The sequence below is a fragment of the Stegostoma tigrinum genome, chromosome 29 (assembly GCF_030684315.1).
Source record: "Stegostoma tigrinum isolate sSteTig4 chromosome 29, sSteTig4.hap1, whole genome shotgun sequence".
NCBI classification, from domain to species: domain Eukaryota; kingdom Metazoa; phylum Chordata; class Chondrichthyes; order Orectolobiformes; family Stegostomatidae; genus Stegostoma; species Stegostoma tigrinum.
In genome coordinates, this window is record NC_081382.1 from 41,082,227 (window position 1) to 41,098,358 (window position 16,132).

The 16,132-nt window shown below is 44.5% G+C and overlaps 1 protein-coding gene across 1 annotated transcript in view; it reads right to left on the reverse strand.

Moving 5' to 3' along the window:
- The window catches only part of nup214 (nucleoporin 214), a 114,887-nt gene that overhangs the window by 33,102 nt on the left and 65,653 nt on the right, over positions 1 to 16,132 (reverse strand). Inside the window, 4 exon segments of the mRNA XM_059638387.1 lie at positions 3,243 to 3,307; positions 6,836 to 9,052; positions 10,669 to 10,730; positions 12,384 to 12,468. Coding sequence (XP_059494370.1) covers positions 3,243 to 3,307; positions 6,836 to 9,052; positions 10,669 to 10,730; positions 12,384 to 12,468 — 2,429 coding nt within the window.

The window sequence follows — 16,132 nt, forward strand, 5'->3', positions numbered from 1 at the left end:
CTCTGTACAGGAGGGTTATCAGACAAAAGCGATTAAAAGAGGGATGGTTCAGGAGCTACTTCAAGGATAGAGAAATGGAGAGCTGAGGAGTTGGGTGGGTGTGCAATGAAGAGAAGTTGTGGAGCCTAAGGTCTAAGGTACAGTCACCAACAGAGGGTTGAAGAAGATCGAGGTTTAAAGGAGTGCAGAAACCTTAACCCGAGGTGGTCAGACGACAAGATCATTCAGGAATTTGAGAACGGAGATGTAAATTTTAAAACCGAGATTAGTCTGGGAGCCAGTGTAGTGTTGGCCAGTGAGTTCAGGATTGTGAGTGGGTGGAGTTTGGGAAGTGATGGGTAGAGTTTCAGACAATTTAATGCTTCCAAAGGATCGTCAACACAAGGTTGGGCAAAATGGCCTGTTTCTCTGCTGTATATCCAATATAATCCTACAATATCTAAACTATTTACATCATCACCTCAACTCAGTTCCTTCATTGGTAAGGCTCACTTCTGAAAATCAGTAGTGCAGCAACTGAGAGCTAATCAGGACATCAGTGCACATTACCCAATACAAATATGGTGTATTTCACGTGGGCTATAAAACCAAACAAGTAATTTGCAGCTGACTTTGAGCTGTTCTACTTTAGGCCACAGTTTCACACATGCTTGTGAGTCAGAATTATGAGTAAAGGACACAGGAACAGGGAGAGACCATTCAACATCTCAAAGTGCATTCTGACATTCAAATAGATTATAATCTGCATTCACCCTAACTCTATTTACACACCCTGTATTACCCTTGCTGATGAATCCATGCTGCACTCACTCTCAGGCCAATATATCTTCCACGGTGCAGACACCCAGAATGGAATGCGGTGCATGAGAAACGTGGTCTGAACACAATTTTAACAAACTGCAACGTAACTTGCTCAGCTTTGCATTCTGGACTCGTGAAGATAAAAGCCGAGATTCAATTAGTCAATTTAAATACCGTCTACTGGTTCTTCATGATTCTGGACTTGGGATCATTCAGCTTCTCTATGCCTCCAAAGTTGCTGGCACTCGATTTAAAAGAAAATGGCCTCAATCTATCCCAGGTCCTAACTGAATGCCTTGTAATTTTCCTACCGTCTTCCACCTGCCACAGATTTACACACTCAGTTAATCAGTCACTTTGCAGGTTCATGCCCTGAAGGTTGGGCCAAATGGCCTGTTTCTGTACTGTATATCCCACATAATCTTATGTAAACTACAATTTGTAGGCTACTTACATCACCACCCAACTTAGCGCTGCGAGCAAACTGGGATACATGGCTCTCATGCTATATCACTGATAAATACAGTAAAAAACTGGGGCCCCTGGGGAATACCACTGGTCACCTCTGGACAATGGGTCACAGGAACCTGCCTGAGTACATGTGCAGTGGCAGCTAGTGAAGCAGTTGTAAACATTAGTCACCTGCTCCACCACTCAACTCTTTCCATTCAATGTGAAAGGAAAACACAAAAAGTCAGGAAAACCACAGGGGATTCTGGTAACGGCAGGAATGTGTTTATCAGCTGGTTCACATACAGAACCACAGCATTGCTACAATCAGACAGATGCAACGGAGGCCATAAAAGATAAACAGAAAATGCTAGAAAAGTACTCACTAAGTCAGACAGCACCTGTGGTAAGAGAGACGCAGTTGGACATTTTAAATCGATAAGCTTTCATCAGAGCTGGAAGAAATTTGAGATGAGAGGCTGGAAATAAAGGGGTGGGGTGGGAGGGGTCTAGAAGAACATAAGACAAAGGTTTCCAAACATGACTGCCTCTGAGGGCATGTACCAAACATGTAGGATTGTGAGCATGGGCTAGGAACGGCAATGTCGATCAGAGACTCTGGCCAGAACAGCAATTTTCTTTCAAGCTAACTTGTCAATGGGTTGATTTTGTCACTATTAGCTGTTAAGAGCAATGATTGACTAATTGGAAACTTCCTTGGAAACACTGGCAATGGAGGTAGTTTGAGCACACCCTATGGCAAGGGGAAAGACAGGTCATCAGCTGAGCATCCGCTCAGATGCTTTGCTAGACGCAACAGCATGATTCCTAGCTCTGATGAATCAAAAGGCTCCTCAAACTGTTGTGGACTTTTGTTTCTACTGAAAAACTGCACCCTCGCGGTGTTCTCTCAGTGCCAAAATGATGTTTAGTACCTGGCAACGTGCCGTGCAGAACTCAACAGGGCATGTGCAAGGGGTGGCACCTTTATGATGCAAAGGAGGGTGGTCACTGAGGGATTGTGTGGTGCAAGAAACAGGCCTTGTACAGCATGTAGAGGCAGACACACAGAACATAACTGGCATAAAAACAAGAAGAGGGAGAGGTTTTGTTTAAATATGTGGAATGCAGTGGTTGCAAGATTAACGGGAGCAGACTTATACAAACAGTGTAAGCGGTCACGCAGCCCCTCGAGACTGTTGTGCTACTTTTGAGATCCTGGCTGAACTGATGACACCGCATTCCTATCCCCTTTGACCCCCTGCCTTTAACAATTTCAAGGGGCCTGTTGCCTTTTGAAGAATTTCGATTATTCCTGGCCCACTGAGATAAAAATTCCTCCTCAGTTCTGTCTTAAAAGGGTACCCATTTATTTTTAAACCAGCGACCTTTAGCTTGAGGTTCCCCCCACATCGTTTCCACTTGCAACCTATCAGACTACTCAAAATCTTACACTTTCCAATCAGTCACCTTTCATTCTTCTGAACTCCAGTGGTTACAAGCTGAGCATATACAACCCTGGTATGAGTTTAATAAATCTCTAAACTGCTTTTAAACTACTTACATCTTTCCTTAAATAGTGAGATCAGTACTGTACACAGCACTCAACTTGTGGCCTCACCAGTGCCCTTCATAACTGAGGTAAAACACCCCTGTTTTTGTATTCAATTCACTCACTACAATTTCCTCTTAGCTTTCAATTAGCATTCAACAGTAACTCTGAAAAGGAAATTGGATAAATACTGCCAGGGAAGGAAATATGGCCATGTGGAAACACACTTTCAAGAGCCAACACTGACTCAATGTGCCAAATGGCTTCTTTAATGTTAAGTAAGATGCTACAATAGGTGGCACTGGGCTACAACGACATGACAAAACAAATGAGATTCTCTTGACGACAGCTGCAGTTTTATTGCGCTGTCTCTTACACGGCTCCACGAGAATGCTTGCGAAAAGGCAACTCAGTGCCTTCAGGTTGAGTGGGATCTTACCTGACCAAACACATTGGCAGAGCCTGCAGACTGACCAAATACAGAGCTTGATGTGCTGCCAAAACCTGCAAAGTATAAAGATTAATAGCAATTAGGAGGTGCAACCATTTCACAATCTTTAATCCATTTTAAGCTATATAGATATGTCTTAGACATGCACAGCATGGAAACAAACTGTTTGGTCCAACTCATCCATGCCAACCAGATACCCCAAATTCATTTAGTCCCACGTGGCCCCTATTGTTCTATCTCCTTCCTATTCATATACCCATCCTTATAAATGCTGTAATTGTACCAGCCTCCACCATTTCCTCTGGCAGTTCATTCCGTACATGCACCATCCTCCGTATGAAAACGTTACCCCTCAGGTCCCTTTTATATCTTTCCCCTCTCACCTTAAACCTATGCCCCTCTAGTCTTGGATTCCCCTACCCTGGGGAAAAGACCTATTTGCTCTATTCATGCCCCTCACGATTTTATAACATGTTTGAGGAATAAGAATATTTGTTGCATCGTTCACAGACAACTGAACATATGATTCTGTGGTTCTTACAGCAGAGTCAGAGAATTATTATAGCTTCAACAGACCATATCTGCTCTGGCTCTGTGAATGAATAAGGTATCTAGTACCATTTCACTGCCTTCTCCTACACTTTCCTTCTTAGACAACAGTCCAATTGCTTCCTGAAAGCCTTGATTAAACCTGCCTCCACTACACACAGGCATAGCATTTCAGATCTTAACCATTCATTTTGTTAAAAAGTTTCTCAAGTCTCCAATATTGCTCTTGCCAATGACTTCAATTGTATGCATGATAACAAAGTGTGAAGCTGGATGAATACAGCAGGCCAAGCAGCATCTCAGGTGCACAAAAGCTGACGTTTCGGGCCTAGACCCTCTCTGATGAAGGGTCTAAGCCCGAAACGTCAGCTTTTGTGCTCCCGAGATGATGCTTGGCCTGCTGTGTTCATCCAGCTCCACACTTTGTTATCTTGGATTCTCCAGCATCTGCAGTTCCCATTATCTCTGATCTCAATTGTATGCATTCTTGTTCTCAATCCTTCCAGCACTGGGGACTCCGTTGAATAACCCCATATTCAAAATAAGGGCAGAAAGAGGGGCGGGGGGGGAGCCATGGAGGTTACAGTGGACAAATACATGAATGGGAAGGTAACAGAGAAATACGAATCGTGTAAGTGAGAGCAGTTTTAGTGTGGAAGGGCAAAATGTGTCGGTGCAGGCTTGGAGGGCTGAAGGGCCTGTTCCTGTGTTGTATTGTTCTTTGAAGAACATCAATTTAAGGTGATTGGCAAAAGATCCAAAGGCAACAAGATTAAAAAAAAGCAGTCTCTTTTTTAAACACAGGCTGGACAGGACCTGGAATGTGCTGTCTGAGGGTGTGGCAGACACAGTGGCTTTCAGCAGGAAATTGAATCGTTGCCCAGGTAGAAAAGATTTGCAGGGTGGTCGGTAAGAGTTGGAGCAGGGGGATGAGGAGAGTTTGCTTTTGCAGATAGCCAGCAGTGACATACTGCACGGTCTCCATCTGTGGCTCTGGACACAAGATGTTCCAAACAACTTGGGAACTGGCTACAGAGAGCAATGCAAGGCAGAATTAGGGAGAACGTAGGCCACACATCATTTAGGTGGTTGGGGGAAAGTACGGTGTGCCCAACCAGAGAATGACCACCATGGTGTGTGTGTGTGTGTGTGTGTGTGTGTGTGTGTGTGTGTGTGTGTGTGTGTGTGTGTGTGTGTGTGTGTGCAGCACGAGGGAGAAACGTGTGTGCAGCACGAGGGAGAAACCTGCAGGGATAAGCTTAGGTCAATCAATCATCGCTGGGGAAAAAAAAAGTGATGTACTAGATACAGTACTGATACTGCAACTGACAGATACTCAGCCACCATGTCTCATTGGAGAACCGCCTAGCTCCATACGTTCTGCACATGTTGTACACACAGGCAAAGGTTGGCCCACATTTACTGTTGCAGATTTGACCTTTGCCCATGTCACAAAGCATCATGGTCCAGGCCACTGCGCCAGTTTATTTGACACAAAAAGTTAAAACAAAACAGATCGCTTTGACACTAACCCTGCCCAACTGCATTCGCACCCCTCAATCCACTCTCCCTCAAGGGAGGAATGGGCACAGTTCATATCTGCTCAACGACAATTTCCATGCACAGGCTGGAACAAGGATTTGGTCAAATCAATCACGCAAGGCTTCAGCTGTACAGTGAGTAAAAATAAGGAAAATTCAGTTAATATTTCCTTCTATTTTCAAGGTGGCAGCTTAAAACAGCTGCTTTACAGTGTCCCTGTGTATCGAAGCAAGTAGTCAGCTCCAAACCGAGCCTCTCAATCATTGGGCTTTATTGATGGAGTGGTGGCACAGACCAGTCACTATCCAACTGGATGACAGTAAAGGTTCAGGAGATTCTTCTGAAGTCTATTCTCAATTGTTGCTACCCTGTCATACAGTACAGAAACAGACCCTTTGATCCAACTAGTCGAAGCAAACATAATCCCAAACTAAACCAGTCCCATTAGTCTGCTCCTGGCCCTGATATCTCCAAATCTTTCCTCTTCACATACTTATTCAAATGTATTTTAAACGTTCATCATATTCACATCCACCGTTTCCTCAGGAATGAACTTACATTTATTCACTGAAAGTTCATTCCACTTGCAAACCATCCACTGTGTAAAAAGTTTGCCCCTCATCTTTTTTAAGTCTCTCTCCTCTCACTTTAAAAATGTGTCCCCTAATCTTGAAATCCCCCACCCTAGGAAAAAGACAACTACCATTAACTCCATCTAAACATCTCATTATTTTATGAACTTTTATCAGGTCACCTCCCAAACTTCTACACTACAGTGAAAGAAGTCCCAGCCTATCTTTATAACTCAAACCTTCCATACCAGACAACATCCTGCTCAATCTCTTCTGAACTCTCTCCAGCTTGGTAATATCCTTCGTACAAGTGGGTGACCAGAACATTCCAGGGGTTGAACTTTGCCAAAATTGATGATACTGTCCATATTCTCCTCCTTTGGTCAAGGCTATTCAGGAAAGTCCTGAAAATGTGGCAACAATTTCAAAGCTACAATGCTGAACCTCTGTCACCATTACAACGCTTCAGTTTCTGGACAGGATCTAATAACTGATGGAGTGATAATTCCCTCAGAGATGGGAAATAAACAATTGAAACATAACATGAACTCAAGGAAGAAAGAAACTCATGGGGAAAAAAAAAACATAACATCCATAGTGTGCGCGTGTGTGTGTGAGAGGGATTGTGTATGTGTATGAGAGAGAGAATGTGTGCATGCGTGTATGTGTCTGTCTGTGTGTGCGTGCGTGCACGCGCGTATCTGTGTGTGTGTGTGTGTGTGTGTGTGTGTGTGTGTGTGTGTGTGTGGTGGGGGGGGTGGTGGTGGTGGTTTTGGAGGGGAGAATACTGTTGGAGAGTGTTCCTCAATTTTCCTTCCCCTTGGTCTGGAAGAGACAGGTACCATATAAACACAAGAGTTCTTTTTCATTTAGTCTCAAAAAGTTAAACAAGGCAAGTATCAAAGTACAAAGTCTTACTTGATGGCTGCACAAAGCCGAATCCTGAAGATGCTGCGGAGCCGGTTCCAAAAGCAGGGCTTTGCCCAAAGCTAGCGTTCTGTCCAAAGGCTGGGGTACCAGACTGCCCGAAAATGGTACCACTGCTGAGAGGCGCCTGTCCAAATGGGAATGTACTGGCATTGCTGGTAGCGGGTGTGCCAGGAAAGGAAAAGTTGAATTTACTGCCGGAAGGCTGCTGCTGCTGCTGCCCAAAGCCTGCGTCGGACGGCTGACCAAAAGCAGCTTTGGCTGAACTGCTGCTGTCGGCAACACCGTTTGTGTCTTGCACAAAGGTGGACGGGACAGTTGTTGTGACCGGTTGGCCAAAGCCCAGGGTTGGTGTTGTGCTGGTATCCACAGGCTGACCAAAGGGCTGAGACGTCAGGGGTGACGGCACAGAGGGTCCGGGTGCAGCAGTTCCAAACAGCGGTGCTGTGGTAGCCTCACTGCCGTTTTTGGGTGCAGCACTGCTCATTGGCAGAGGCTGTGGGGCAGCGCTTCCAATAGATGTCACCAAAATTGTGCTGGATTCTGGAGAAATGCCCAGTCCTGGCATAAACTGACTGCTCGTGGATGTGGACGTGGACGTGGATGTGGACGTGAATGTTGTCCCACTGACACCTGGAATAGAAGGACTTCCGGCAGTGCTTACTGAGGCTTTGGATGCTGGTACTTTTGGGCTCTGTGCCACTGCCTGCTTCTCAGCTGCACTGGAGATGCTAGCACGAGATGAAGGCTTTCCATCAGGAGAGAAGGACGTCGTGGATTCTGTTAATGAAGCTGAGGGGGGTGTGAACGAGTCAGCAAAAGTTGAATCTTGCAAAGTGTTTATAGCAGCTATGGCAGCAGCAATTTGACCGGCAGTACTCATAGGCTCCTCTTGCTTTGAAACAACATCAGATTTGCTACCCATCGAATGTAAAGTGCTAGGTGAACTAGGAGTTCTGGAGTTAACTGCAGAGGCAGAGGGATATGGCATTCCACTTGGTCTAGGTATAACGGTGTCAATTGAGCATACTGGCATAACTTCTGCAGATTCTGACTTTCCAATTTGGAAGGGCTCGCCGAAGGCCACAGATGGAGGAGCTGTCGGAGTTTTGGCCGTTTGGGCAAAGATGAAATTATCCTGTGAAGATCTATCCAATCTGCAGCCATCATCTGTCTGACTGACCACAAGTCCAGAGAAGCTGCCAATTGTGACCCCTTTAGGGCTACCCTCAAAGAGATCCGTTTCTGATTGCAGTGGTGTTACTTCGGGCTTAGTCTGTGGTGGAAAAGCAGACCTGAACTCAGGCAGCGCCACCTCGGACCCGGACTTTGCAGAAGCCGCCTCGGGCCTGGGTTCGGGAGGAGCCGTCGCGGGCCTGGGCTCGGGAGGAGCCGTCGCGGGCCTGGGCTCGGGAGGAGCCGTCTCGGGCCTGGGCTCGGGAGGAGCCGTCTCGGGCCTGGGCTCGGGAGGAGCCGACCCGGGCCTGGGCTCGGGTGGAGCCGTCCCGGGCCTGGGCTCGGGTGGAGCCGTCCCGGGCCTGGGCTCGGGTGGAGCCGTCCCGGGCCTGGGCTCGGGAGGAGCCGTCCCGGGCCTGGGCTCGGGAGGAGCCGTCCCGGGCCTGGGCTCGGGTGGAGCCGTCTCGGCCCTGGTCTCGGGTGGAGCCGTCTCGGCCCTGGTCTCGGGTGGAGCTGTCTCGGCCCTGGATGCGGGGAGAGCCACTTCGGGCCCGGTCTCTGGAGGAGCCACCTCGGGCCTTGGCCAAGGTGGAACCTCAACCTTAGGCTCTGCAGGAACAACCGCTGGCTCAGGCTGTGGTGAAACATCAGGCCTGGCCTGTGGCAGGATCTCAGGTTCAGGCTGCACTGGACCTTCAGTTTTAGATGGGTAAAGCTCAGCTGAGGAAGTGTGAGATTCTGGTTTGGATGGCTGTGTTTCGGAACTGGACTGCTGATCCTCAAGTTTGCTTGCAACTGCAGGGATGGTAGACTCAGGTGCTGCTTCAGTTACAACTGGCCTGCCAGGTGGTTGCTGCTCTGGACACAGAGCATTAGGGGTACAGATGCCAGTGATTGATGTCGATTCAGCAGAGCTCGAGCTGGACTTTAAGCTCCTATGTGAAGGTGGGGCATCAGTTCCCAGTGCAAAGGATATTTTACTGGGCAATCCTAAGGCAGATCGAAGAGCATCCTTTGTACCTGTAGAATATCCTGTAGAGCAGAAGAAGAATTTTAGTATGAGTCACTGACATCAGACCATTAGCGAACATGAAACATATAACACAAAACAGGAATGTAAAAAAAGACAGTTAAAAATAAAGTGAGGAGCTGCCATCAAAAAAGAGTTGAACTGCCTCTACAAAAGCACAATGTCCGCAATAAAACAAAGAGACCTGAGGACAACAAAATTCACAAGGAATACGATACCGCCAGGACTACTGAAATGCAACAGAGAAATTAGGACTGGGAATTATACATTGCACAATACAACTTGTATCGAAAAGACACAAGGAAGCAAGGGGAGTTGGGGTACTTGGACTTAAAGAGATAACTTACTTCGAGATAATAATGGTAACAGACACAAAGTGACAAAGCCATCAGTAAAGCAAAAATCGAACAGGTGTCACATAATAAACTAATGAACAAGGTCACAGTATGGAGGGCCTAGGGACAATGAGCAGAACGGATAGCTGGTTGATTAAAAAGAGACACAACACAAAGAGTAAGGGTAAAGGATATCTATTCAGAGTGGGCAAGTTGGGTGCAACATTGATTCGCATTTGGGCCACTATTACAAAAATATTAAACAGTAACATTAGCATTAAAAATATATAATTATTAACAATATACATTCTACAAACAAATACAAATCTCTAAATTTGTGGATGCTATCAAAGGTGTAAGGCCAGCCAAATACTAGGAAGAACTGTAAGCATTTTGCAGACTGAGCAAATAAGTGGCAACTGTCTTTTGAAATATGGATAAATAAGGGACATCACGTGTTATTCAGAAAAATTAGGTCACATATTAGGAACATAGGAATCTAAATAGAGAAAATGCGCACAGGGATCTGAATACACACACACAAATCAGTAATTTAAGTTAATAAGGCCATAAAAAAATCAAATCAACACAAATGTCTATTTCTAGAGGCACAGAACTGAAATGTGGAGAAGTTATGCTAAACCTGTATTGAATCATAGTTAGACCACATGGAAACAGTACGCTCTTCATATCTTAGGAAAAAAGTGCATAAATGCAGTGGAAAAAGTGTAAATTAAAAAAAATTCATAAAGATTATACTAGAAGTGCAATCTTGTACCTATCTGGGAAGAATCGAGAAGAGGTGGTTCTTTTCTCTGGGAAGAAAGGGAGACCTTCAGGGTAACTGAGGTAGGTCTTTGCTATTTGACTGAGTAGAGAGTGCGCTGGGCTTACAGGAAGCCAGAGGCCATAAACTGAAGAAGCTTACTAATAAATCAACACCAAATAGAGAAGAACCTGAAGAAAGATGGGAAAGTGGAAGTTGCTACTCGATGACATGGTTGAGGTGAGTTGAAAACGTTCATTTGGAGGAAGCTAGATCAGTCCATGGGTGAAGGGATAGGCAACTGCTTGGATAAAAGTTAGGACGACTACAGTCAGGCTGAAAGGCTTCATTTGATGCAGCATATTCTATACAACTCAACAGCCCCAAGGAAATCCTAAACAGTTTGAAAAGCTCTCAATTCTGAGCAATGGGATAAACACTTTAGAAAATCCTTATTAAATTGACTGTCTCCAAACAAACTGAATATGTACACCTAACCAATCAGCCCATGACTTACCTTGAGCCTTGTTGCTCAGTGCATTTAATGAGGATGTGCTCGGTGACGTGAAATGGAACCCACTGCAACAGAAAAAGAAAAATACACGCTGTTAATGAAACCAGTTTGACCCTCTCAAGTCCAGGTCAACATTTCCTCCAATATCACAGGGAACACCATGTCCCTAGGGGTGAGGGGGTAAAATGGTACTAATGCCTCCGGGTATGATCAAAAAGTGACATGCACGCCGGTTGAAAAGGATTGTCAACAAACATAAGAAATTATACAACACTGAACATGCACATTTGGCCCAACCAGCCCATACTTTCGCCCACCTTTAGCCATAAATCTACCATTGTAACCATTTAGTCTGTTCTCCCTTGCTTAAGATGCTTTCCTACTTCGCTCCTGAATACATCCATCCTAGTCACTTCAACCACTCCCATGTTGTGAGTTCCACATTCTCACCACTCTGTACAAAGAAGTTTTTTCTGAATTCTCAGTTGGATTGCCTGAAGAATTTTCCTCTCAGAGCATCTAGACAAGCTCTTTCCCACAAGAGGAAAACATTTAGGGAAAGTGATGGCCCAGTGGTATTATCACTGGACTGTTAATCCAGAGACCCAGATAATGCTCCGGGAACAAATCCTGTCGTAGCAGATGTTGGAACGTGAATTCAATAAACATCTGGAATTAAGAGTCTGATGATGACCTTTAATCTATTGTTGATTGTCGGAAAAACCCATCTGGTTCACTAATGTCCTTTAGGGAAGGAAACTGCCATCCTTACCTGGTCAGACTTACACATTACTCCAGACACACAACAATGTGGTTGACTCGTAACCGCCCTCAGGGCAATTAGGGATGAGCAACAAATGCTGGCATAGCCAGCGACGCCCTCATCCTGTAAATGATTTATTTAAGAATTGTCTCTGCATTCACTGGAGCTTCTGTGAAGTTATCTTTCAGTATTAAATTTTCAAGAGGAAAAGAAAGACCTGGCATTTCAATCGTGGGCTATTTCGTCGATCCACATATTTATGATATCATACTCGACAATCTTCCCTACATCATGTGCAGTGTCTCTGTGCCCTTTTTGCAATATGGTGACTAGAACTAGAAGCACTATCCCAAACGAAGTTTTGGTATAGATTTATCAGAACCTCCCTACTGATTCAATTTTCACCTTCTAGAAATCAATCCTGCAGCTTGGTTTGCTGTTTTTCGAAGGCCACGCAAACCTGTGGTAATTTCTGAAGGGCCTAGACTCGAAACGTCAAGCCTTCCTGCTCCTCTGATGCTGCTTGACCTGCTGCGTTCATCCAGCTCCACACCTTGTTCTCTCAGATTCTCCAGCATCAGCAGTTCCTACTATGTCTCTACAACTTTTAAGAGATTGATGTATATGCACTCTGAGACCTCTGTTGTTCAGCTCACCCATTCTTCCTAAGAAACCACCCAACAGTTATCAATGTTGAACTTCCATTTGTCCATTCTCCATGTTTATGCTCTCCTGCAAGTTGGTATATTCCTGCTCAGTACTAATACCACTGCCAAAAGTATGGTTCCATCTGCAAATTTAGAAATTGCACATTTCTTGGCATGTCCAAATTGTTGATGTAAATTGCGAACAAATTTCAGGCCACTGATATCTTCCCTAATGTTGACTGGACATTCCAAGGCCAGATGCAGCCTCCATCCTAGCTACATATTCTACTATCTTAAAAACCACTTACGTGGAGGCTCCTGGGAATGAGGAAATTTTATGGAGCTGCTCGCTTGGGGCTGCAATCATGGATAGGTCAGGTTTCAGCACACTCCCTGCAAGATTAAAAAAAAAATTCAGCACAGTACAGGCTTCTCAAAATACTGCAAATGGGGGTGAAGGGAAAGACAGAGCGCGAGAGACCGAGTGCAAGAGACAGCGAGAATTGGTTGAGGAAGCCCAGTATAAACAGAACAAAATTACTGGTATTGGCAAGAAACGTTTTAAACAGTAAATTAGCTTTAACATATCATAAACAATGGACAAAAACAATATGATGAAAGCTGGGGTGCATGTGTCATGCCAAGAATACAAGAAATTGGAGTAAATCATTGTGCCTCCAAGTCTTCTGTCATTCACTGTGATCAAGCTTGATCTTCTGATTAAGCATCACCTTCTTGCACTCGCCCAATCTCTTGAAGGACTTATTGATCTCGATCTTGAACACACTCAATCACAGAGCATCCACTGCCCCCTGTACTAAAGAGTTTCATACATTTACAAACCATAGACTAAAGAAATTTCTGCATCTCCAGTCTAAATATGCCTGACTATTTTAATGTGCGACTGAACTGCTGAGAATTCAGGCTTACATTAGTTGATCTCTCCTCAGTGACCATTGGATGAGGGGCTTGCCCAGTCTGGGCTATTGTTGTTTCACACTCTTTCTCAACCAAGCATATTGAGATGAGTCTAAAACTGCACTGTACTCCAGTTACGGCTCCACTCAACTCCTTGTTCAATACCTGGACAATAACCAAGGCAAGGATTCTTTATTCTTACAGAAAAGTAGAAAATAGGTGCAGGAATAGGCCATTTGGCCCTCTGAGCCTGCACACGATTCAATATGATCAAGATTGATTATGTACAATCTCAGTATCCCACTCTCATTTTTTTCTCCATACCCCTTGATCCCTTTAACCGTAAGAGACATGCCCTGCTCCCCCCTGGATATACCTAATGAACTGGCCCCAACAGCTTTCTGTGGTAGAGAACTTCACAGGTCCACAATTCTGTGTGAAGAATTTCTTCCTCATCTCAGTTCTGACTGGCTTACCCCTTACTCTTAGACTGTGAGCCCTTGTTCTGGACTTCCCCAATATCAGAGACATTCTTCCCACCTCTAGCCTGTCCAGCCCCATGAAGATTTTATATGTTTCTCTGAGATGTCTCCCCTGCCCTCATTCTCCTAAAGTCCAGAGAGTGCAAGCCCAGCTGATCCAATCTTTCTTTATATGTCAGTCCTGCCATTCCGGGAATCAGACTGGTGAAGCTTCACTGGACTCCTTCAATAGTAAGAATATCCTTCCTCAGACTAGGAGACCAAAACTGCACACAACACTCAAGGTGTGGCCTTACCATGGCCTGGATAACTCCAGCCAGACATCCTTACTCTGATACTCAAATTCTCTCACTATCAAGGCCAGCATGCCATTAGTTTTCCTCACCACCTGTTGCACCTACATGACAACCTTCAGTGACTGCTCCATCACAGTATCCAGGTCTCGTTGCACCTCCCCTTTTCCTAAACTGCTACCTTTTAGATAATAATCTGCCCTCCTGCTTTTGCCACCGTTGCCCTCACATTTATCCACATTACACTGTGTTTGCCAAGTATGTGCCCACTCAACCAGTTTGGTCAATAAAGGCTAGCATATTATTTACTTTATGAACTGTTTGCTAAAACCGGAAGTTTATTTGTAATTTGTTCAGAGTGCCAGCATTTATTCGGTCTCTCATATGCCTTACCATCTTTCCTTCCAAAGTGGATTTTATTACTTAGCATATGCAAAACTCCAAAGCCAAGCAATACTCTCCTAAATAGCCTAATACAAAGGAAGATGGTTCTGGTTGTTAAAAATCAGTCATCTCAGCTCCAGGGCATCTCTGCAGGAGTTCCTCAGGGTAGTGTCCTAGGCCCAACCATCTTCAGCTGCTTTATCAATAACCTTCCCTCCATGAGATCAGAAGGGGGGAATGTTCACTGGTGATTGCACAATATTCAGCACACTGGTGATTTCTCTGATACTGAAGCATTCCTTGTTCAATACCTGGACAATAACCAGGCTGATAAGTGGCAATGTAATACTTACACTAAAAAATTGCCAGACAATGACCATCTCCAACAAGAAAAAATGTACCATTGCCCCTGGACATTTAATGGTGTTATCACCGATATTAACATTCTGGGGGTTACTAATAGCCAGAAACTGAACTGGACCAGCCTTATAGATACTATAGCTACAAAAGGCGAGAAATTTTGAGGATATTTGTGGCTTAGGTTGTGGATAAAATTGCAGGCTTGCTAGCTGTAACATCTGCAACCAAACACGCTGGCTCAGCAAGCAAGTCTACAACCTCAGGCTAGGAATACGGCAGCGAGTAAGTCCCCATCTGACTCCCCGAAGCCTGTCCACCATCTACAAGGTGCAAGTCAGATACATAATGGATTGGCATAGCTCAAACAACACTCAAGAAGCTTGACACCTTCATATCAAACAGCCACACTTGACTGTTTCTGACTCATCTCCTTGAACACTCACATTCTTCACCACTGATACATAACGGCAGCAATGTGTTACCATCTACAAAATGCAGTGCAGGAAAACACCAAGGTTCCTTTGACAACACCTTTCAAACCTATGACCTTTATCACCTCCAAGGACAATAATACAGATGCATGAGAACACCATTATCTGCAAGTTCCCCTTCAAGTCAAACACCATCCTGATTTGGAAATATACCAGTGTCCATTCAAGTCGCTGGTTCAAAATCCTGAAGTCTCTTTCCCAACTGCACTGTGGATATTCCTAATTAAGCCTGCCCCCTCGAAGGGCTGAGATAAGTATATTCTCCAGCATCTGCAGTTCCCACTATCTCTGAAACAATTTTCATCCTCGAAGGATGTCATGGTTCAAAAATGCCAGCTCAGCATCTCCTTCTCAGAGAAATTGGGATGTGCAATCAATGTTCGTGTCGGCAATGATGCCCACATACCATGGACGAAAAACAAACTTACTCTCTTGAGTACCGTTTACTGTCTATGGACTTAAATGGTCTACATTCCTTTGCAATCTTTTTTCCATTCTCCTCAGTGCTTACTTTCTCATCTAGTTTTGTAATAGAAATGTAGTGATCTGGGAGAATGTAAGTACTGTTTTGTGAATAAATAAATGTTCTTCTAAGCAGAAGAGGCATATTAACACAGCATCAGCGCCGACTGAAAATGCAAATTTCCCGTTCTTCCAATGTTGCGCATCTTTAGCAGGCATTTGTACCACTGAGCTGACATGAAGGGATATGGGTCAAATATTAGTATTGAAGTGAATCCCTGCTTTTAAAATTTCAAATCATGGGCTGATTCGGAACTGTGGCATTCAACTTGCATTCAGCCAGCCGCATTTACTAAACGAGAAGATAAATAAAATCAATCTCGTTAATGGCATGCCCGAGAAATCCTCTGCGCTTAATAATAATCTTGTTGTTAACTCCGGAACCTAAAATTCAAATTTGGGCAAACTGCATATCAGAAAAAAAGGCATAAATAAGTCCAACCTTTAAGGAATACAGTGGCAGACTTCAGGTGGGCACAGACTAGTGAAATGGACAGGCACAGCAAGTGTAACTTAATCCAACAAAATGTGAAAAGATACATTTTTAGATTTTACATTTCAAGATAAAGTGATGAGCTTAGAGCATGGATCAGTACCTGCTGCTATA